Raw genomic sequence first — 23334 nt, 5'->3', positions numbered from 1 at the left:
GGATGAGGTCGGAAGAGGCACTGAAATTATAGCTAGCCCAAAATGTTCTGACGGACGAGATATCATCTGAAAGACGGGATACCATGGGGAACGCAGTGCAGAAGAAATGGGGCGGCTTGTGCGGGACCATGTGTCCAACTCGGAAGCACTCACATGTATATGTGCTATTAATGAGGAACATGAGCTTTGTTAGTTGACTTCTCTCATCTCAGCTCTTTGTCTGCATAGCTATTATACTTCCGTCGTTACTTGAAGCCAACGCCGCTATTTTCGAATATCAAAATCCTGTCGCGAACGTAGAAGTCGTTAAGATAGGACATCTTGGCATCATGCCAGCGCAAAAGGTTCTCCAACCAAATCTCGACATCATCTTCTCACCATCTCCAATCTATAGCCTGTACACAATGATCTGTCAACGCTGTGCCCGTCTTCTATCGCCATCATTCCTCCGTCCCGCGACTCTCCGGCCCCTCTCCACGACCTCCAGATCTCTCCGCCCCGAAAGCCCACCCGCGGCAACTTCCACCTCTGCCGCGCAGCCATTTTCCACGCCTTTTACGCCCTCGCCCTCAAAGACGCCTGATATACCTTCATCACCAAGTACGACACCTAAAGCAGCATCCAAAGTCCCAGCGCATCCGCCCAGCAGTGTAGCAGCGGGCACGCCATTGAGGGGATTGGGATACATCAAGGGCCAAGAGGGGCCAGTTGCGAAAGAGGACTCGGAATATCCTGATTGGCTTTGGGAACTCCTTGAGGCTAAGAAGGGCGACATGACTGAGGAAGGGGTGGTTGGGGATGCCTTTGGTAAGCTATCTCTTTCTAATACGACGACAACTTGCAGCGCTATGTTCGGAACGGGGTGTGCGCTTCAATGGCTTCAACAGCCTTGTTGGCGGTAGACGACATTATCATTCATTATTACAGTGGGGTTTTCTAAGCTGATAACGCGTCTCTACAGCGAAATCAAAAAAGCAACGCCGCCTCGCCTCTAAAGCCGCTCGCGCTCTGAAGACTGGGTCCCACGGGACCTCGCACACGGTCAAAGTACCGCTCGAAGAACAGTCAATTGACCTCCCAGCTGGTATGGGAGAAGCAGAGGGGCGAAAAGCGTTGGAGGCAAGAGAAGGGTTGACGAGCGCGATGAGGACGGCGCGGAGAAGAAAGATCAAGGAAAATAATTTCTTGAGGGGGATGAGGTAGGGTTAGAACATGTTGAGAGGCGAAATTGACCGCAATTGAGGGGAAGACGGGGGAGAAGCTGGAGACAGAGGTTTCGGGGGTGTGATCGTGGATTTATCCAAGAAGACGTCTTTGTGGGAGCTCATAGGGTATAATAATACTCCATGGGAGGGAGACAATCTGTATCATCAATACTTCTGGAATCCCTTCACATGGTGTATCACCATGCTATTCTTTTCTCCCTGCCTTGTGTGCATTCCCAGCCGACGAAGGATCCGCTTCGGATTGAAGGCCTAAAATCTTTTCTAGCATCATCCCATTGGTCAAGAACCCTCTATTACTATGTACGGCCCTAAACATTTCTCTCTATCATGCTACTTACGGAGCGATTGCGCTAATCCAGATCGACTGAATATAACTGAATCCAAAACAGGAACTTCGGAGAGCTGCAGCATGATGGGCCGACCCCGAGGTGCATGATAAAGGCTCTGCGTTTTGAACATGAGGCTGACCAATCTCCGGCTCTCACGAAAGCCCAGCCCACGAAAGATCCTGCTGCTCCACCACCATGCCAGGATCCTTGCTGCGACTGCGAAGCCGCTCCCCCAATCAGACGCCAAATTTAGAGGCACCCGGTCCGCTGTCAGTGCATCTAATGCAGGCCGTCAAAACTGCCACACCTCGACATTAGCGTCTGGTCGATAATAGCCAACATAAGTATGCCGGCCTTCCGCCGCGTTCTTGTATTGTTTGGTCAATCACTACAATAACCCTTATTCGATCCTTATCGAGTCTAATCAGGGCACATCCTTTGAATCTCTATTTCGATGTCTCAATCGTATATCTGTACGAATAATTTTTGCAAAGATTGGTATCTAGCGGATCTTGGCACGGTTATTGACCATCTCCGAGGCATTCACGGCCAAACATTCATACGACGACCGTATGAGCTCGGCAAATCCGACACCCATGGAAATTTTTGGTACTGTTTCAAATGCAGTGGGAAATTGAATAAAGACCACAGAAGTTTCAAGTCCGATAGGGCTATGTGGGACCATCTCTGTCATAGCCACGACCTTTGTCTGGACGATATCGAGCAGGACTTGTGAAACTTGCCTACTTTACCCTGAGTCGATAACGACGATTGCCGCACTATCACCACCTCACCTCTCGCCTATCCTACGTACCGCCATACTTCACACTCAAGAATGCGATGGTCCGAGCCGCAGTCGTCGAACGGCAACTCCTACCTACTGACAGGGCCCATACGACATATTCACTATGGGGTCAACTGTATGTGCCAATAGATAGCAATACTGTGAATCTCCGCGGCTGTCACCTTGGTCGCATCTCTCTACACAGGGTACATCCGCCTTCGCAGAGATTCACACCTTGACGATGCTGAACTTTTGATGATGGTGGGAGTACCAGGGCCACGTCGACCTCCGCAGTGAAGGACTGGGTAGACCTCAGCTATATAATTTACGCCTGCTATTCCGATTCGGCAGCAACAGCAGACCGGAAAAAGCTCCGCCGTGATCTTGCGCGCCCGGGTGCAGATCTCTACGCTGGGCGACCACGACAACGCTCTCGAATGGGACGGTACGTTACGACACCGATAGAGCAACAAAGGTTGGAGTTGGTGTGTCCTTGCTTGCGGCGTTGGCGGGCGTCCGGGTTCTGCGTCGGAATTTAGAACGGTGTCTCCACCCCATTTACTTAACGTTCTGCATTTACAACTATAACAACACCGGAGCTGCCCTGGTGATTTACAAATGGCAATAAAACATCCTTTGGCTCCTTCCCTAATTGGTGGACGGAGCTGCTTCCCGACAGGCGACCACTTATTTTCCTGCCCGCAGCCAAAATCACCGGCAATATACATGCGGGGACTAAACACTTTCTCCGCCCAAATGGTCAAGGACTTCTACCACCTTCCTTTCACCATTTGAGCTCTTAACACTTCGTCAAGTCGCTCCGCTCAAGTGGTCAAACGTACATTCAATGACTTCTTTGTGTGGATGTATGGCCCCAGTCACCGAAATTTATGGGAATTGTTCACGAATGACAGAATCTGCTTGTGACACAGAAGCAACCAGCCACTCTGAGGTTGAAGGTAGCGGCGTTTTCCACTCTTCTCCCCGGCTCCTCTACCTGTCACGTCCCCCAGATAATGCCCAGCCTGCTATACGTTGCCATTGTCAAGGATGAAGCCGATCGACCTGTCCTCCCTCAAATGCGCTTAGGAACGGTCTAGGAGCCTGCAAGTTCCCACCAGCAAGTATGCTTCTCCACTGGCTGCGAAAAGTCCTCGACTTCTACACTGCGCACAAGAGACAGCCCTACAAAGCGTTTGTCGAAATGTGGATGTTCTTTTCCTCCTTACCGTGAAGATAGGCAACACAAGCAGCCTGCTACACTGGTTGGAAGCATGCGAAATTGCTAGGCAGGACGTAGAGCAGTTGTCAAGGTCAATTACATCGGCGTTGCTCAACACTTTTGCTCTGGAGATGCGCCAAATGGCGGTCGTAAGCCTCGCTCTCGAATCGACCAAGCTCAGTGATTCCACCGAGCGAGCAAGTTTTATCAACATATACCTTGGTCACGCCGAAGAGTCCTCACCGACGCTGTCTAATCCTGTCAAGTCCTTTGGGCAGCTTAGAGACATCGCCGCAGCCGTGGAAACCTTTACACCGCGTTACATCGCTGCATGTATAGAGAGTCTCGAAAGAAGTGAAGCAGAGATTCTCAAAAGCATTGGAGCAGTGAAAATGGCGCTCGCCTTTCGCATCTGCCGTTGATTAACGATCTACATTCTCGACCGTATTACGATTCATACGTTGACCATGTTGGAGATGGGACGGCGACGACGCAATAGAACTCTCATTTGACTGGAAGGACAATCGGATTCGCTCTCCAGCAAGTGATTCCTATCTGCAACGTCTCACTGTTACACCATACCGTTGGCGATTCCCTGCGCATCCCATCGAGATATACCGCATTCAGCGTGCCTCTTGGCGCTTTGAGCTCTTTGGCCGACTCCTTCCCGGAACACCAAACGTGGATACGGGCAACGACGTCAATTTGAACGAGGACCGGAAATTGTTGCTTTCTAGACTTCAGTGATGGGAGTGCGAGGAGATGATTAGTGTTGTTCCATTCTTGTTCAGAGTCCTTGAGCGCACTTGCGACCCAGCCGTCTTCTGTGATCAGGCCAATCATGTAAAGTGGTCCAGACTTCAGTGGATATCGTTCTTAGCTCGAGCGCCGGTGGAGAAACCAAAAGGCCTTGAAAGAAAGCCAAGCGATTGGCAGAACGAATGCGATTGGGAAGAACAATTGAGTTTCGCTACACACGGAGGAATAGAGGAATACGATACATACTCGCAGGTCATCAGCAATATATGTATGACCAGGGCGATGGGCCTTCAAGACGATACCCCAGTCAAAGCTATGAGCCATGGCAATGCTGTAACGCCCCTGTCGAACCCCTTCTAAGATGGTACCATCGGCCCTTCGGGCGGGCACGTACAGATGATTATCGTCTTGAAGTCGCTGTGAACCAACATCATCGTGAGTGGGAAGATATGTCAAAGGCTCAATATCCATTTCTTGTTGAAACTGGAAAAGGGCCGGTCTCCCGAAGTTTCGTGTTTTGAAATGGCAGTTAAGAGAAGTGGGCTACATCTTCTGGGATGCTAGAGATAAGAAGAAGTCCGAGCCTGAACCTAAGTCGAAAGAACCAACATTGAACGCGAGTACATATTATGGTAGCAATTCATCCTCATTTTTTTCGAAGACTTCCTGTCGATACTCGCAGAACTTCACGACAGAGTAAATATGGGTTTCGCGAAACATGACATAGTGTTGCCTTAGCAGGGCGTCGTGTATATTGGTTGTTGGGGCTGCTGGCTCAAGGAAAGAGGACAGCATTCCAAGAGCAGTGGGCTTCGACTGCGATCGCTTTTGCGCAGTAAGAAGGAAGCTGACAGCGTTTGTCCAGGCCTCAAAGCGATAGTACTCCATGCTAAGCTTCGCGACATCTTCGACAACGTTGGGTCCAAAGACGTTAGCAACGCCGATGCTCCGCCAGATTACGAGACCCTTCTCTGCAACTGCTATGCGTCCGCTCAATCCGACGATGAAGCCTGGGATCTCTAACCCGGACATCACGCTATCGGTAGATGTATGGATTCTAGTAGCCTTGAAGGTCTCTGCATTCAGGTCAGATGGTGGGACGATAGCGATAGGGTTGGATATCACATGACGGCAAGAGGTCGAGATGTCTCGGTCATCATGCAGGTAGCCGAGAACGAGAGCCGACTTTACGGACATAAAATTCCGACCATGTGCCCCGTTTCAATGAAGAGAGGTGATAGGTGTACATCTACTCCCCTCTATCCGGGTGCTATATCCTGGCTAGCTATGCTGGGCGCAGTCTCGGAGTGCTCTAAAACCTACGTGTCTTGCTACCTGCAGAGTGCGTCACTCGTGAACAAGAGTTTTCCTCCCTTCGGAAGGCTCATTCTAAAACACTCGGTTTACACTCTTTCGGTGCGCTGAACCCCTCTAGGGGTTAATGGCTAAGTTGATTGTGAATAAGATTTTGAGTCCCGGAATGTGCCCTCGTGAACGCAGGTAGAGTGCGCCGGGTCACCAGTGTCAATTTATTACAGTCGGAAGTTATACCCCAGCTGCACCCGGATGTGTGGGGGGAGATGTACATGAATCAAAAAAGGATGTAAATCTATCACGTCCCTAAATGAGTTGCAGTAAGCGCATCGAGGCTTTCAAAGGGTTTCAATTAAAGTACATCTCAGCTGCCGGAAATGGAAAACAGAAGCAATCAGGCAACCATGAGGGTCTGTATTAGATTGGAGAAGAAATGTCGTCTGGAACTTCGTAAGTCTATCTGCAGGCTCTTGAAGCGACCAATCATTACTGTTCGAGAGTACCGCCTAGCGGCGCAAGATGCATGTCCCCCTAGACATTGCAGATAATCCAGACGTGCAGATATCTACACCGGGTTCATGTACTGGAAGAATGAAATGTAATACAGAAGGATCAACGATGGGATACCATCAAGATAGATCTCAAGACGCAACGCAGCCTTGGCTGACTAACCAAATTTGTCAGAGGACGAAAGACTGCAGCGGGCATTCACTAACCTAAACACGACTTGGGAAGCTCTTTGATCGGACTATCATTGCGGCAATCTAATCCGCTAAGTCTGAGCGCAGAGGCTAATTTGGAGATGCATGCGTGGCATGCTGCGGACGACCGAGGCATTATCGAAAGCTGAGAACAGGCCTTGGTTCTGCTGGCAGACGGACGGGATGTTGAAATGGAGCTCGAGATTTTCGCGTTCGACCTTTGGACAGTACGTTGGGAATTGCGCCATGTCTGAGCGTTCGAGCCCAATGCCGATGTATGCAATGAAAAATATGCTTGAGACAGGTGAAAGTGTGAGTTTTCTGGGATGTGAGTAGAGGTGAAGGCCACAAAGTGCGGTACCAGAGGTGTTGTTTCCCAAGTTGCCCAAAAACACAAAGAAGCTCGACGACGTTGTCCGTATACAGAGATGGTAAAGCTTCGTGGTGATAGATTGTTCTGCATGTTCTCAGTGTAGCTTGAGGGAAAAGAGGTTGAGTGCCTTGTTTGAGCACCTGTGATGCTCGTCTGGGCAGAAGGATGGCTCGAGGCCGCCGTTCTGGGTGAGCAACTCCTTGTAGATGAGGAGGCGAATCTCCTTGGCAAGTCTCATGAAGGGAACGAGTTAGTTGAAGTACGGAGTGCTGGTTGCCATATCCTCCGGTGGTGCAACTTCAAATGTTGCCTCACCGAGTGCATTCACTGCATTCAGGTCTTGGTCGGCCTCTCTGTAACAGGATCATAGCATGAGGGAAGGGTTATAGGGTAGATCAAAACTGAGTAGGTCCATATGTCATGGATACTCACCCGGCAAATAGACACCTCGGATGTGACAAACCCACGATTAAATTCACCAATCGGTGCACTTGCCAGGACATCAGTGTGAGCGAATACACCAATACTGCTAAGTCTTTCTGCTGAGATAAGTGAAATTGAATCTTAGAAGTTGGATACTTGCTCTTTTGGCTTCAAAGCCTAGCGCAACTTCAAGTTGCACATACATATGGACTCTTTTCACACGATACAGTAACTCTAATCATACAGACCCAACCTGCACTTTGTAACGAATTGCTCATCAAGGCACCGCATACATCACAGACTTCCACGATCCAGCTCCCCCATTTCTACTCTGCTGAGCACAGAATTGATAATTCCGCTCCCCCATACTCTGAGGCCACTCAATGAACGCAATCCGATTCGAGCACTGCGGATCCGAGTAAGCCTGAAGCGCGGTGGAGTTGCTCAGGAACAGATTGATTCCAATCCAGTCAATAGCCGTGCTCATTGGCAGACAATCGTAGTTCGGGTAATTCGGGGGCGCTCCATAGATTGGAGTTTCGAGGTTTAAAATTGTGTGAGGGTTTATGCCGGGACTAGATGAGGGAGGCCGTTGCGTTAGTGATGGTTGATGGAAGATGCTGAGAGTGTGGCGGAGAAGGATGACTTACCATGCACTGGCGGGGCCCAATGGGCCGTTGTAGCTAAATTGTCTCTTCGATTGCATCTGGCTGGGAAGGGCTAATGCACCGGTGCTTAGCAGGCAGAGGAGAGGGATTGTGAAGTGCATGGTGGAGTTCTGACGTGCGAAATTCGGAATTCGTTGTGGTAGAGGCGGAATGTTGGTAGACGTGGATGAGGAATTGGTTTGATGGATTGCGAGGGGAGAACGGCCTGTATGTAGGCGAGAAGGATGTTTCGCGCTCAAAGCCTGGTCAAAATACAAGGATTAATTATTTGGATCCTTCAAGCACAACAGAGTACAAAGAATCGTGCAACGCGTTCTTGTTTCTTCAAAGACCATCTCTATTTTCTCTCCAACAAAACCAAAAAAGTCTGCCGAGTCAGAATCTTTTTGTTCCTTCCCCAAATTACAACAAAGCCTCGAAGATGAGAATAGCCAAAAGAGCAAGACAAAGAACGGATAGAAAATTACAGATGTGTGTAGATCCCGCTCTAGCCTCTATTGCGTGAGAAGTCGTTAGATGCGAGCCAGTATTGCCTTTCGTGAGAATATCATCCGGTTTGAAGACAACCTCGAAGTGCGCTCACAATTCTCTGGTGTGGAGAGGACTGCAGATTGTGAATAGGGAAGACACTTATCGTAGCCGAATCCATCTCTGCCCATAGCATAACAGGCTTACGCAAACCACAGCGAGTTGGGCTCTACCGAGATAATCCGCGGGATAACAGGTTTGGTTGACTTTCCCGCTATCGCTTCCTTTCTTCCTGATGGGTTTCGTATGCTAGTCCGCTCCCATTGCAGTATTTCCTTGTAGATCTTCCCTGTCTCTGTATTCTCTTCCTTATGCTCTGCCGATCGAGCCACCGCGATGGAGACCGCTGCAGAAGGATCATTTTAAGGGTCATCTTGGTTGAGTAAAGCGCCGAGACCTCCTTCGCCGTTGGTAGTCATAGCAGTAAAACTGATTAAAGTTTCCAGAATCAGTATCGTTGGGGGCTAGGGCCTCAAAGGTGCGTTGTAGAGTGTACATCCTGGTGTCGTGCAGAAAATGATGGAATCCAACGTCTTGGTACTCGAACGCCACCAGTTCTGAGGATTTGGTAATGAGCTTATTCCAACGGATAAGAAAATCTTGCTAGCCATGATAGCAATCCAAAAGTGGATTTAACTGGGTGGGAATGTAGTATGTCAAAAACACAGAGAACTGTGACGGAGCAATCATTGTGCCACTTACTAAGCCCACGTCCGGGGTCAGAGAAGCTAAGTCCGTAAGTGTATCCGATTGGGACATGTCTCTTTTCCTTTACTCAAACAAGCGCATGCATAAGCGCAGCCGCCATACTTAAGGCATCTCTCATCATCTCCAAAACAACTCCTTCCATAAGTTTTGATCAGACCAGAGGATTTTCCCTCCACTCTTTTTATTTCGACTCCCTTTGTTCATGCACATCAGCTTTGACCATCCGTATCCGATCCACAACAGCCCCCATCAGTTCCATAGCACCGCTGGTAACACCATACTTGACTACCTCCGAGGTCTCGAAAGTGACCATCGAACGGATCAATTAGCAGCACCCGACACCCATCTTCTCATTCACACAATCCCCCTGTTGAGTCTACACATAATCGGTGCCGAACGCATCATACTCGACTGCGTCACTGATTCCAAAAGACTGGCTTGAAGTCGATCGCTTGGCAGCACCGCCACTCGTCCTCACTGTTTCACCATGCCTCTGCTGCCAGACCTTCCAAACGAGATGCTAGAGCAGATCATGAAATACCTCTTGCCTGACGACGTCGACAACTTTTCGGACTCTCGTGAGGAATTTCGCGCTATTGCTAGCAGGATACTACCCAGGCACAATGAGTTGAAAAGAAAAAACTCCCAGGTCTCTTGCGGCTTGGTTGGCTCGGTAGGCTACAAAGCACTCCACCCCATTTTCTTACTCCGGGACATTCTTCAGGACCCGGAGATTCTCTGGTACGTTAAGACCATGTTCGTCGAGCTCTGCGACGATCACTATGCCTATAGAAACGAGGAAACCTGGGACGAGGCCCGACGGATAGCTGTGGACTGCAAAGATGGCATCATCAAAATGGTGCAGGCATGTCCATACTTGGACCAAGAAGAACGTAAAAACTGGATCAATGCGACACTCTCATGCCACCAAGACACAGCTGTGGCTCTTCTTGCGTGCATGTTCCCATGCCTGGAGACTATCCGCCTCACAGGCATCCATTCCAACAATGAGCTACATTCCCTTGCACGGAAGATTGCCCAAGCCAACCGTCTCGACCCTGGTGGTTCCCACGCTCTCAGCAAGCTCAATCTCGTCGAAGAGGAAGGCTGTGAAGCAGAAATATTCCAAAAGATGCCAGCATTCGAGCCACTTTCTGGTCTGCCTTCAATGCGACGCTATACAGGCAGATACTTGTATCATGAGAATGAGTGGACAACCCCCAAAGAGAAGTCTACAATTACAAGCGTGGAGCTCTACCAATGCATGATTTACATCGCAGCTCTGCGAAGTGTTTTTGGCGGAATTGCAAACCTGCGAGACTTCACATACGAACATCATTGGGCATTTGAGATTCAGGGTACAGAGGCCTACCCGAACGATTGGAAAGGAGACTGGCAGCCTGGAGAGATTATCCTGAGCTTGCTGGAATTTGCAGCTCATTCTCTCGTCGAACTGGATCTGACTCGGGGCGGCAGTAAAGAAATGCAACGCGTGGAAGAAACACTCGGAGAGAAGGGAGAAGCCGAGGACTCAGACGAGGACTCGGAAGTTGGTGGCATAGTCAAGCCATTCATGGGCTCCCTTAGAGGTTTTCAGGTACTCAAAAACATCCGCGTTCAAAATGAGGCATTCGTCGAGGAAGACCTGGAAGGTTCCGCAGGTGGGAGAACGGTGCACCGTTTGGTGGACTTGTTGCCAGCTTCGGTGGTGAACGTTACGTTGGCGATGCCACAGTTGAGCGGAAAAGAGTCCTACCGGCTAATGGAGGGTTTACCAGGACTCAAGTGGGAGCGGGTTCCAAAGCTCGAGAAGGTCATTGTCGGAAGTGACTGTCCTTACAAAGAGATGAAGACAGTGTTCGAGACTGTTGGTATTGAGTTGGTTTCATGATAGACTGGCGCAATGGGACAGAGGAGCTGAGGAGGGTCGGAAGGCTGGGTCTTCGCGGAGGTCGTCTTGGATCTGTTGACGCTACTGCAATATTAACAAATCAACAACTCATGTGTTGACCGAGTAGCTCGAGTAGGATATCTTTACAATGGTGGATGTATGGATCAAGCAGTCGAGAGGTCCCCCAACCAATGCCAAGAAGATAATCGCTAGCTGCTTTGACACTAGCGTCAAGCTAAGAATTCACCGAAATTGCTTGGCTTGCTGCCATCACGGTGACCGAAGAGTGCACCATGCAAATGCTTTAGCGAACATATCAACCTTTCTCTGCCATTTCCTTCGAGCATGATACTCAACAGGTTCCTGAGTTCCTAGCACCGGGAGGCTCCACAGTCCAAATAGCACGTGCCAAGTCTCACACTAGTAATTATATATCCCTACGAGGCGTCCATTTTGGATGCTCTCCGGGGACGGCAGCTCGCTACTATTCTTGCTTCACCAGAGCTATGCTTGATGAAGCCAATATCTCCACTATTCGATATCTTGGCGATAGATTCTACTCCCAAGTAGGACAACTGGCCATGACGTTTACGATTTACTTGTCGTGGTACCTTGGCAAGTCGCGTTCCAGTCAGCAAAGCATGCAAGGGTACAACTTTCTACCACCTTGACGGGCACCGTCTCAGCGTGACCGAGAGACTCAGGGACTATACCAGCTCTTAGCGGCGTTGAAGGGCCGAAGGTAAGTTCTCTCGTCTATAAAGCGCTGTCCCTGCTCGAAAGTCCATCTCGTCTTCTTCACCCTCGCAGCGCGCTTTGTCCTTCCATCATATCTACTAAGATCCGATTACCTGCTCTCCTTACACCACGAACCCAGCCAAGAAACCATGCACTTCTCAACCCTACTCCCCCTTGCTCTTATCGCTCTCCCCACCATCCTCGCCTCCCCAACACCGCACTACTACCCCACCGCACCTCAAGCACCATTCTGCCCCCCCAAACCCGCCACCCCCAGCCAACAACACGCCATTTTCTTCGACTTCATCAACAAGCTCTACACCCTCGAGGACCCCACGACCGCCTACCTGACCTACGTCTCCCCAGACTACATCAACCACTCACCCTACGCACCCCAAGGGCGCGCAGCCGCCATCGCCTTCCTCAACTATCTGATCCCGAGCGTGAACCGGACGATTGTGCACGAGACGTTTGAAGGAGGGATTGGATTTGTGCATTTGAATGTTGCAGGAGGCCAGATGGCGGTGGCGGATGTGTTTAGGCTGGATGGGACGTGCGTCATGGAGCATTGGGATGTGGATCAGGCGAGGCCTGCTAATGCTACGAACCCGCTTGCGCTGTTTTGAGGGGAGAAAGTGCGCCGATGACGTGGCTCAGAAGAGGATCCAGATATGGAGACCTGGCGACTCATCTGTCCTCCAAACCAGTGTGGTAGAGGTGTGCAGAAACTGATGGCCTACCAAGGATTGCACTTGACGCCTTGATAGATTAACTTACCATTCGTGGTGCTCAGAGTACATATCTCCGATAAAAACATAAACGCAATTGAAAAAAGACCTTTTTCAAAGCCGATCGAATGAAGTGAAAGAAGAAGGCGGAGCCGCTAGGAGCCCAATACTGATGTCCAATGCGTTGACTTTCCCACTGCTCATCCGGGCGCCATCCATACATCCGCGAGAGCCAGGCTCCGTCGCTTAGCAGTGGACCACGAGCTCGACGCGATGAAACGCGTCCCTTAAGACTCACTAAGGCCAACCACACATAACGGTATTTCGCAGTCCAGAAAGAAAGGAAACCTTGAACTGGACTTACTTTATGAGAGCGGCAATGAGAAGAGCCCTGAGATTACACACTTCAGTACGTTGATGACAATGCGCTCGAGAAGCAAAGAGCCTCAAGCTAGGTGAAATGGTCTCGGAACCACCCTATGTTCCGACCACCACCTCACCTCATCCATCGTCGAAGAACTACGTTGATGGTACGAAGCGCTATATCCGATATCCTCGTTGCGCACACGCAAGACGTGTCTTCTTCTTTACAAACAGTTATCCTATACAACTGTTCAAAGGATACAACTTTACTACGGGTATCTAAATAATGTCTACTTCTTTATTAGATGGAACGAAATCTTGACAAAGCTGCCTTTGATCTCGTAAAAGAAGGAAACGACACTTTTGCGCCGGGCTGGCGTGGTAAGATTTGGAAACATTGGGCACAGACATGTTGTAATGTAGAGTGAAGGTTGTTGTAAGATTGTTCTTATGAATAACGGCCATGAAGCCTACTATATGGTAGTCGCCAGCCCTTCAAGGCCAGTGGGCGTACTCCAGCACGACAGCTCGATGTGATGGAGGGCCATGGGAGAGTAGTAAGGAGGATGTGAGGTTTACGTACCAAGAGTTGGTGGCTGGACGGTGCCGATGTATGGTCTTTTCGCGCAAGACTACCGTGTGTAACTATCCTATCTGCAATTTTCATTTCTAGCCGAGATATCTTTGTAGGACGACATCTTTGTACATCACATACCTCCTTTGTTGCCCTCAACTACTTACTTACGAAATCACTTCCATAGACGAATTTTCTCTAGTGCCTAGTCAGGCGCTGTGTCCCAGTCCAAGTACACAAACCCGACATCACACTAACGTCGCTTTAAGCGAGCTCGAAACTATTATATTTCCCGGCATTTGTTTACACGGAACTCAAAGGCCAGCAGGTCATAAACCTCAATCCGGTATAGTGCTTCGTTGCGTCGTGGTGACGGCGTCATGAAGGGCGATTTGCCGCTAAAAAGCCGGCCGGGAGGGTGCGAAACACCTCTCTATAGAATAATTGGAACGAACGGCGAGTCGAGTGGGCTGCACCCGGAAAAGAAACGGATCTCAATCTCTATACAATGCTGTCTTGATGGTTGTTCTGCCTTTGGTGGGTGTGGGGCAAGACTTTGCCAAAGCGGAGCGACGTCAAGAGAGTATGGATTCATACTTGAAACACGCCATCGCATGCAATTCCGATACATGGAAAACGATACTCCAAGTTTGAGAAAGGACTAATCATGGCGCTTGGAGATCTAGGCAACTAGATCTCCGTTATCGTTAAACACCATCACAATGATCGCTTCTTCTCTTCCGGAACTTGTTTTCTCGTCATGCCTTTCGGAAGATATAGATAAGCACCTTCCCTGAGATAAGTTCTGCATTTCCGTCCGTTCTTCACTCCTAAAGCCTGCTCCGGCCGTGCTATCGTTTTGCTTTGTGTGTGCATCATACATCGATCTCCCCGCAAATCTTCCAGGCCACATGTAGAAAGAAGATCGCCAGATCATCATCATGGAGAACAAGACAAAGGTAGCAAAAACGCGCGCTTTTCCGACTCCACGACCGCCGGCCGCGGCACCTAAAGCCCCACGACCTGCAGCACCACGACATAAACCACTCACCCCGAAGGAAGTCAAAGCGGGGATCGAAACATCCACCCAGAAATTCCGAAACTCAACCCGCTTTCACTCCCTGACGGCTTTCTTCGAGCAAGGGCAGAAAACAAATATCACGCAGTGCATATGTCTCGGCCTCGGCCCATTCATGAACTTCGAGAGCAAGAGCGCGCGAGGGAGAAAACGCAACGGAGACTTCAACACCTCTCTCCACCAACCAGCCATGCTGGAGTCGCTCCCCAACGGTCTGACGAAAGACGAGGAAACCAAAATCTACTTCCAAGACCCCGTCTTCACGCGATCAGAACGCGACCACCTCCAATCCCGCGGTCCAAAACCACGTTCCTATTCGCGCCAGATCTGAAAGCGAAAAACATCTCCCGAGCGCTCACGGACACATTCCCAGCTCTGTACATCGGCACCGACCCCGACGCCGCGATCGCGGACATCGGCAAGGACAACGCCAAAAAAATTCCGGGCGGGAAGGAGAAGTATATCCGGCCGTTGCAAGAGTTCGGGCGAGACTCGGCCGAGACGCTGCGGTTGCCGATCTTCGCCCACGGTGTCCGAGACGGTCATGATGTCTGGGCGGAAGCGAGTGTTCATTGGAGAGTGCCCGATGGTGGAGGGGAAAAGGTGGGAAAGCGGTTGGGTGGGGGGGGGATGGCAAGAGCAAGAGTGGAAATCGGAGCGCGACACTATCATCTGGTGCGGAGGGAAAGGAAAATGGAAAGGGAAAGGAATTTGTGATCGACTATTGGGGATGGGACCCCTGAAAAGAAGGCCGCTAGGAAATTCAAAAGAAGATAAACCCTATTGATGTAAATAGCGTAGGATGTCCGCGAAAATTCCAAGAAGTCCGAGACAGACTGCACGTTGGTTCTTCGCCGAACCAACCCCCCGAGGCGGCAAAACCTTCTGCGATGGAAGTGGTGCAAAGCACGCTGTAATATGGTCCATCGAAAAGGAAGGGACGTGGTACGACCGGATAAGACAACAATGGCCCTCTCAGTCAGGGTTCCCTCACGGTGCTACAGTTGACTCCAGCAAGCATGATGCGCGCCGGCGCCCAGGCCTCGATACCCTCCCATCTCGTGTTTTCGCAGAGAGAAAAACGCATTGGTAGACCGTGTCCGTCGCGATGGGGCGTTCTGCGCGCCTCTGCTGCGGCCCAAGAAGGACAACCGTAGCGAGGGTTCGCGCTTCGTTTTCCCTTCCGAAAACATGCATCTTGCGTCCGTGTATCTCATCCAGGTACCTCCGCGTCTCCTTTATATAAACGTTCCCAGAGGTCATACACAGAAGTCATCACCGGGTCGAAACTCCTTAGAACAAATTATCCTGCCACACCACCCGTTCCGTCACAGTCACAGTCGTCTTCACCCGGATCCCTCGAGCGGGCAAAGCTTCCTGCGGATTCCCCAGCTCATACTCATCGCTCCCTGTATCCTGACCTCCGTAGACGTTGACATTGTTCCTCCATGGCGTCTTGGATGATCCACTGATTGTATCCTGCAATCGATCGAAGCTCCCATTCGTTCCCTTGCTGGGTATGCCACTCCTCCACGATGCCGAATAGCTCCTTTTATTGCTCGGTTGAGACGTCGGGGTTGGCCGGTAGGCTTGGCCCCAGATGATTCTGACAAACAGGGGTCGTAGACTAGGTAGGCAGGCGCTGATTACCGCGACTGCTGGTTCCGCCGCCGTCCAGGTGGCTGGGGCCACGTAATTCCCTGATCGCTGTCAATATTGAAGAACGCAGGCGGTTTGTTCAGGTGAAGACTTACAGGTGATATCGAGCCGACCGAGTTGGGAAAGCTTTGCATGCTGAAATCTTGATAATATTATAAGTCGATTGATACTGACGGCGCAGACTCTGCAACGCAAGTCAATCAAGCCTTCTCGAGAATTGAAAGCAGCGAAGGAAGCTTACGTAAGGCCGACAGTGAATATAACTGTCAAGATCGATTTCTGCAGCTTGCCAGTGCGCAATCTCCACAGCATTGGTATGGGCTTCGATATCTCGTCAGTATAGAAGAGGAAGCCTTTCTAGTGCGCAGACTCACCAATGCCAAGAGGGCGAAATCGGTGACTGTGTTGATGGCTCCGCTGACAAGGTAGAATAATTGAGTATTGACACAACGACCCCCCGACCGGGACTTGACTCCGCCTCCAAGGGTGGTCCAGAAGTCGTGGATTGGTGTACAAGTCCAGATCGATACAGGAAAGAGGGAGACTCCAAGACAAACAACGAATATGGCTGCACCAACGAGTATGCGCCTAAAATGGACGATGGGAAAGATGCGGTACAGGAACAATATCCTGAGACGTCAATTTCTCAGCCACCGGTTGAAGGAAGGCATATGGCGAAGCAAAGAAGACATACGTACACGGAGAATTTGACAGTAATCATGGCCATTATGAATGTCAGCGAGAAAGCATATAGGACCTTGAAGACTGCGAAAATGGTAGAGGCTGGTAGGATTTCGATATGCTCTCCGAAGCCTATGTGGATTGCTGTTGTTTCAGGTCAGCGAAAGCCAGATGGGCGAAAACTACCATGACTGACCCACGATGAGAGCGATGCTTGGCCCCAGAGCGAATAACTGCACGAGGGTCAATGAAGTGCCACCAAGGAGCCATAAACCGACATACCCAAGCCAGTATCACGGCATAATCATCGAACTAACTCCTTGTCAGAGCATATTCCTTTCCCTTCTTCAATCGCGCATTATCATACCCATAGTCCAGCACCTGCAATCCATCTCGACAGCAGCCGCAGGATCACCGCCAGAGTCGGGAGAACGAGCAGCGCTGCCGTCCCTGCCATCAGTGTATGGTACCGATTGGCATACAGCGCTGGGTCGGCGGCAGCACTCGGAAGCGTCGAAGAGTTCATGTCGGCGGGCAGGGTGAGAGTGGCATTGAGCACAGGCGATATGAAAAGAATGTGGCATGGCTGGAGTGGGAACCATATGATGATGCGACTTGTGGGAGCCCTGAAGACCAACAGAAAGTTGGCGTACATGAATACGAGCCGCAAGCATTTTAGAGGGAAATGGATGCCGAAGCCAACATAGAATAGACTTTAAAGGTTGTAGATACCATGTCTTGATTGATTCCGCAGGCATGCTGAGTAAAGACAGAAGTTCGATGGCAACAATGGGGCAGTAAAGGAGGCGAAGAATGTTCACACCTGAGTTTCCACCATCATTCAACAAGTCCCGATAATAAATAAAGGTAGTAGGTACCTTGATGTTATGGAAATCGCAGACGTGGACTCTGGCGATTGAGTTCGGACTACAGTCGTACCAAGGAACCTTATTTTCGTTAATCAGCGGCAAGACACGAGGTGGAATTACCTTAGCCCGGCACAAGGTTAAAACAATAGGGTACCGTACATTGACGATCTATTCGCACTACACGGAACCCGACTACCCTCAACAATTCTCCTCCAGTCTTCTGGCTACCACCAAGCACTGGGCAGACGGAGCAGGGATGACAGCAGGCGAACCCTCGGTCGTATCAATATGGAAGGTGCGACTCCCGTGGTTCGATACAATCATCCAGACTCGTAAGATTGTCATGATTTACAGGGGTGGCCAGGAAGTAGCCAAAAGGATCGTTGCGATAGTGGAGGAAAGTGAGCTTTCTCTGCTCGGCTTAATGGACTTCGCCAAAATGTGTACAATGAATCAGAACATGAAGGACTAACCCGCACTATCATGGACTGAGCGAAAGCATCACCGTTCTATCTCGACCTACGGCACCTCAGCACGCCGACAGTCATTCTTCGACAGAGTGGAGAGGATCGACTTACCTAGGCCAAATGCAGCGCCGGCTTTACCTTTCGTAACACACATCTCATTGACAGCCACAGCTGCCATCCACATCTCGTACCAAGAGCTCTTGTCCGTGTCCCCCTCCTCGAAATCGATGGTTGCAATGCACGTTCCTGGAACTGTCAGGAGAACAATCGTCGCTAGCGAGCACGGAGAAGAGGAAGCTTTTTGCAGAAGTCTGAGACTGGCAGGATAAGACGCGTGCGTACCGCTTGATATTTTCCTGCCACCCCACGGAATAATCACGCTTCTTGGCCCACTTGTTTTCTCCCTGATAAAGACATAGGAGGATCGATTGATCGGCATGGTTCCCAACAGTTTAGTGCAAATTGTCTCGTCCTCAAGTTCTGAGTCCAGCGTGCATTTTACATGCGGACTGTAGGAGGAGACTGAGATACCGAGTCCCTTCTTTCTTCCTAAAAAGCAAGAGCAAGTAAACTTTCAGTCGAAGTATTGCTTCCCATTTCGAACGAAAGAGAAATACGAATTACTGACCTATGTAATTGCGATAGCCACCGATTGGAGTGTTACCTTGTTTTTTGGGTTCGTCTCTTAAAACACATTTATCCAGGATCGATTTCGCGGCCGCCGAGATTTCGTGGTTCGTTGCAGTATCCAAAACCACCTTAATCATATGATCGATATCGATAGCACAGAGACCATCATCTGGGTTCGAAAGGTTAGCCGCAAATCACAAACTCTCCCCCAAGCAACAGGAGACCAAAACATGTAACGTTGAACTCACCGCTGAGGTAACGATACGGCAAGGGACGCTCAAAGTGGCCCATTCGTCGCGCGCCGAAAGAGACGAACTGGTTATCCGTAGGCATTTTATCCCAAGCCTCTTCACAGCTCGCCTTGTTCAGATGATACCCCCAATACTTCCCATCGCATTTGATGTTCTCATTGGCGGTGGTGTTGACAAGTTGTAGATTATTAGCCGAGCTTGTTAAGTTGAGAAGATCAAGAGTTAATGATGTCGAAGATGATGGCACACTGATGGCTCGATTTGTGGCAGGAGGCGCTAGCCCGTGAACCGTAGCGATGAATATGTGTAAAAACACAAGACCAGTCAAGGAAGACATATCAGGGTATTTCAAAAGGATGTTTGTGAACACTCGTCGAGCTGGATCCTAAAACCGTGGCCGTCGTAGCTAATCAAGAACAAACACTCTTGGGTGAGTATTCTCTATTCAGCCTCGTGCAGCAGCAGCAGGCCACAAAAGCATGAAGAGCCACGTGTGCAGTACGGCCGAGCGTCTCATGTGTGTACTGCAGCGCTAAAGAGTCCCAAACGCGCCAAGCGGAGATCGAGCGCAAATACGTAACTCTGTGCCGACTTGGAGCGCGCCGCAATTTAAGCGACGGCCTCGCAAGGTGTCAGTCTGGCTCACGGCAAGATGAGCATGAGGATTGGAGCGAGAGAGTGTGGAAATGGGAGCATGAACGGGAAAGATGCACGGGTAGCGACTTGAGCCACGCCATTGATTTCTCTTCTTGCGACCGGTATCGTTTCTTTCATTTTCACGTGGGTAACAAAATTGAAGCATAAAGACGAAGGTACCTACGATACTCGCGACTCGTCCAGCAAAAGGGGCATGTCACGAGGACAAGGAGTATAAACGGAGACAGGGGATTGCGACAGCACAGCTGCAAGTGTCCAGAGATATCCTAGAGACAAGAATATAGAACCATACAAGAGTCTATATCTTAAATCCTGATTCATGGCACCTCGATCTGCAAGATGCACAGCTCCATAAACCTGGAAGAAAAGTCAATAATTACGTGTTAAAAATTGAGACAAAGACCAACAAAAGCGACAGGAGTAGCATTCCGCAACGAGCAGAAACCTCCCGAGACATCTCGAAGCAGTCACGATCGGACTCAGCAAACTTCTTCCAAATGCACCTCCCAGGCAAACAACATTCCCACATGAACACCTATCCAACCCCAACGATGAACGATGAACCGAACCCATACCCCCTTCCTCCCACCAACCCAATCACCACAACGGTGGCGTCTCCAAACGAGACGAAGCTTCTCCAACATCCGACCTACCACAGCAATCCCACTCGCACCTCCCCCTTCCACTCCAGAGACGTCTGCAAATGCAGAGACGGCCCGAGACCATGCTAAGTGGGAGGTTGATAGGTCCAGCTCAACAAGCTCAGCTCCCGCCACAGATACCGGGCTGATTACCGAATCATACCTCAAAACTATAAATCCTTACCAAAATTTGGGGTATGATTCGGTAAGGATTAATTGCTTGGGGTATGATTCGGTAATTTACCAAACTTGCCATAGTGGCCTATGTCGAAATTTGATGCAGGGGCATGTCGAATTTGGCCCCTACGCTTCCCAGCCACCGTGTTGATTAGCCATATAATTTTATACTGTATTTAGGACCTGGCCCCGGAGAGGTCTGGAGAATCAATCCGTCCGTTCTATATATCACATACTTGATATTCTAATAGCCTACTTGTAGATGCAGCTAGGTGCCTACTTTCTGTCTATACTGCTAGGTGTCTATGTCTATGTAGGCTATTGGAGTAGAGAGTGTATGTGAGAGTCACAGTGTTAGTAACTCAGCTAAAAAGCCTGGTCCCGGGGGTGTCTACGCTTGACAGCCTGACACCCCTATTTGGACCTAAATAAGGCCCCCGTAGGGCCTTCGTAGGGCCCCCGCGGGGGTTGTTAACACACAGACTGGGTGTAGAACTGTAGATAGGCTGGGGGGCCAAATTTAGCCCACTCGGCTTTCGTCTGATGTATTTAAGCTGGTAGATCACCCATTGAATGCGGTCGGAGAAATTCTCTTATTTCTATGGTCGGATGGCCTAGGTCGCGGATCCTCTCCTTCGCGATTCTTATGAATCATACCCCAAGTAATGGTAAACTACTGAATCATACCCCTAGGGGTATGATTCAGTACTTAGGGGTATGATTCGGTAAGGATTCATAGTTTTGGGGTATGAATTAGTAATTAGCCCCACAGATACCTCCGCCCGCGAGCCCAACGCCTCAGAGCCGGAACCTCGACACGAGAACACCACGCCGCGACCAGATCCTGCAGCAACGGGGACTTTTGCTTGGAATGGAGATCAATCTTAGAATCTAACGACGAATTCCACACTGGCACAAGAGGCAGGGGAAAGCGAGAAAAAAAGAATCATCAAGAACAAAAACCCTGGGATGGTCAACGGTGTAGATATTGCTAAAGCTAATGATGCATTTTTTAAGGAAGAAGCTGCAGCCAGAGCCGCTGACTGATTTCCTTTCTTGCTTTCCGAAGATACGACAGGTCTGACGGCCGAGGCGCTAATAACTACAATGTCCACAATAGCCACAATCATCGAGACTGCATGCAGTGAAATCCTTGTAAGAATCATCCTCCTCATCATAACGTTGGTCATCGTCATCAAAGTCGTCATAGTCACCAGAGTCCCTCTCAGGGCTGCCCTGTTCGACTTCCTTGGACCGGTCATCCTCATCTTCAAAGATCGTTCTCCCCCTCAAGATCTTTCTTCTTCAACTTGTGGCGTAGGTCGTCAGGTAGAGCGCTTTGGTGACTGGACTTGAGCTCCCGTATCTCCAACACTCCGCTAGCTGTTCGCTTGACCCGGCATTTCCTCGTGGTTGAATGCTGAGCGGTGTCGATGATCCGTCGTGTGAGGGCATCCAGCTTTCGCAGGTTCACGGAATTCCGCTCCTCCCACTTCCCCAGGTTTTTGCGCACATCAAGAATCTGCACATCATCGAATCGGCCACCTTTATGATAAGCAGCAATCAAGTTTGGTGTCTGGGACATCCACAGCCGAGGTAGCACGCTTTCCATGTCCAGAACTTTGTGAGCAGCCCGAGTTTTGATTTCGATTATGGCTTCTTGATCACTTTCACTGCCTCCTTTACGAACAGTGAGCCCATGGCCCGCCATGGGCCGCTTTTCGCCAATTGTGGTCAAGTTACCGGAGCTCAGCAAAGTCGTGGTATTGGCGAGACCGGCCATATTTCCTTGTCGCCATGAAGAAGCTTTGTCGAGTCCGCCGACAGTCTCCGCGAGACAGCCGTCACTCTCGAACCGAAGAAGATACTTCAAACCAGCGAACTCATACTCGGCTATTCGGTGATGAGAACTCGATCCTTTGACCGCACTATCCCACCTTGTATATTCTTCTGGGAAGGTGTGCCCGAATCCTCGAAATTCATCGATGAACTCCGTGGCCTTCCTTTCTTTCCTGATGAACACGGCCTTGTCCCCGATGATCTCGACGTCAATCTCAAAGCGCCTTGAGTTTGTCGTGACAAATTCAAAGAGTTTGCCCATAGTATTCCTGCAAATGACAACATCAACGTCCTCCAAGTCGAGCTCGGGATGCACCTCGTATATAGCACGAAACATTGGCTCCAACGGGAACGACCCGTAACGCGCAGCATTTTGGTCAATGAACACTTCGCCTTTGTCTGGTTCAAGCTTTCGACGATGAGCTGGAGGGGACCAAATCGCAGGAGAACCTTTGCAGTATGAAAGGTCAGCAGTCCGTTTTTCCCAATCAACAATGATGACAAGAAAAGACGGACATACCTGGGACAAGAATAACAGGCTCGCTGCTGTCGAGCCAGTTGTAAGATGCTATGCATTTGTAATTTGAGATATGTGTGAGGCCATCCGACGGCGAAATGTCGGCAGGGTGGAGCTCGACAACAAGGTCACCTAGTGGCAACTCATCAACATCAGGCGAAGGCGAACGATCTCTCTTGGTGTTTGTAATAGAATTCCGAGACGTGCCGCCACGTCCATAGTTGAACCGATATTTAGCGGAGCCTCGGCTCGACATCGATTCGAGAGGTAGTAGACCTGTAGAACGAATATTTCTATCCGCAACAAAGCTGCAAATGTGAACGATCTCCAACTCGAGTTGGGAACAGGGTCGATGAGTGGACAGCAAGTTATTGATATGGTGTAAATCTTCTAGGTAACTGGAGAGTGTGGAGGTTTGGATGAGGGCATCAAAACTTACCTCCTCGGATGTGAAAAAGTGTAGAGCGAATCATGTAATGCCACGACAATGCATGCCAATGCAAGGATCAGAGCGCGATTTACTAAAAACGATAGCCAGT

The 23334-nt window shown here is 49.9% G+C and overlaps 9 protein-coding genes across 9 annotated transcripts; 5 read left to right on the top strand and 4 right to left on the bottom strand.

Moving 5' to 3' along the window:
• Window positions 1–329: 329 nt before the first annotated feature.
• Window positions 330–1203, top strand: HO133_003468 (uncharacterized protein; the record flags this gene model as incomplete). Its single annotated transcript, XM_037294390.1, has 2 exons — window positions 330–807; window positions 962–1203. The coding sequence occupies 2 exons, from the start codon at window positions 330–332 to the stop codon at window positions 1201–1203; spliced, it is 720 nt and encodes a 239-aa protein (XP_037149771.1).
• Window positions 1204–4065: 2862 nt separating this feature from the next.
• HO133_003467 (uncharacterized protein) lies at window positions 4066–5352 on the bottom strand (the record flags this gene model as incomplete). The annotated part of the gene is made up of 3 exons (XM_037294389.1): window positions 4066–4419; window positions 4567–4803; window positions 4984–5352. The coding sequence occupies 3 exons, from the start codon at window positions 5350–5352 to the stop codon at window positions 4066–4068; spliced, it is 960 nt and encodes a 319-aa protein (XP_037149770.1).
• A 4170-nt stretch (window positions 5353–9522) lies between these two features.
• Window positions 9523–10926, top strand: HO133_003466 (uncharacterized protein; the record flags this gene model as incomplete). The annotated part of the gene is made up of 1 exon (XM_037294388.1): window positions 9523–10926. The coding sequence occupies one exon, from the start codon at window positions 9523–9525 to the stop codon at window positions 10924–10926; it is 1404 nt and encodes a 467-aa protein (XP_037149769.1).
• Window positions 10927–11813: 887 nt separating this feature from the next.
• HO133_003465 (uncharacterized protein) lies at window positions 11814–12290 on the top strand (the record flags this gene model as incomplete). Its single annotated transcript, XM_037294387.1, has 1 exon — window positions 11814–12290. The coding sequence occupies one exon, from the start codon at window positions 11814–11816 to the stop codon at window positions 12288–12290; it is 477 nt and encodes a 158-aa protein (XP_037149768.1).
• A 1980-nt stretch (window positions 12291–14270) lies between these two features.
• HO133_003464 (uncharacterized protein) lies at window positions 14271–15124 on the top strand (the record flags this gene model as incomplete). The annotated part of the gene is made up of 2 exons (XM_037294386.1): window positions 14271–14703; window positions 14733–15124. The coding sequence occupies 2 exons, from the start codon at window positions 14271–14273 to the stop codon at window positions 15122–15124; spliced, it is 825 nt and encodes a 274-aa protein (XP_037149767.1).
• A 576-nt stretch (window positions 15125–15700) lies between these two features.
• Window positions 15701–16200, bottom strand: HO133_003463 (uncharacterized protein; the record flags this gene model as incomplete). Its single annotated transcript, XM_037294385.1, has 2 exons — window positions 15701–16114; window positions 16162–16200. The coding sequence occupies 2 exons, from the start codon at window positions 16198–16200 to the stop codon at window positions 15701–15703; spliced, it is 453 nt and encodes a 150-aa protein (XP_037149766.1).
• A 459-nt stretch (window positions 16201–16659) lies between these two features.
• On the top strand, window positions 16660–17426 carry HO133_003462 (uncharacterized protein; the record flags this gene model as incomplete). The annotated part of the gene is made up of 2 exons (XM_037294384.1): window positions 16660–16842; window positions 17148–17426. The coding sequence occupies 2 exons, from the start codon at window positions 16660–16662 to the stop codon at window positions 17424–17426; spliced, it is 462 nt and encodes a 153-aa protein (XP_037149765.1).
• A 709-nt stretch (window positions 17427–18135) lies between these two features.
• Window positions 18136–19301, bottom strand: HO133_003461 (uncharacterized protein; the record flags this gene model as incomplete). The annotated part of the gene is made up of 4 exons (XM_037294383.1): window positions 18136–18563; window positions 18615–18632; window positions 18712–18882; window positions 18962–19301. 4 exons carry the CDS (start codon window positions 19299–19301, stop codon window positions 18136–18138), a joined length of 957 nt encoding a protein of 318 aa, XP_037149764.1.
• Window positions 19302–21709: 2408 nt separating this feature from the next.
• Window positions 21710–23051, bottom strand: HO133_003460 (uncharacterized protein; the record flags this gene model as incomplete). Its single annotated transcript, XM_037294382.1, has 2 exons — window positions 21710–22728; window positions 22799–23051. The coding sequence occupies 2 exons, from the start codon at window positions 23049–23051 to the stop codon at window positions 21710–21712; spliced, it is 1272 nt and encodes a 423-aa protein (XP_037149763.1).
• Between the last annotated feature and the right edge of the window lie 283 nt (window positions 23052–23334).

Source organism: Letharia lupina, assembly GCF_014066315.1.
Source record: "Letharia lupina isolate WasteWater1 chromosome Unknown contig_17, whole genome shotgun sequence".
In the NCBI taxonomy this organism is placed as follows: Eukaryota; Fungi; Ascomycota; class Lecanoromycetes; order Lecanorales; family Parmeliaceae; genus Letharia; species Letharia lupina.
The sequence above is the reverse complement of the archived record's forward strand: the minus strand, read 5'-3'. Positions and strand labels throughout refer to the sequence as shown.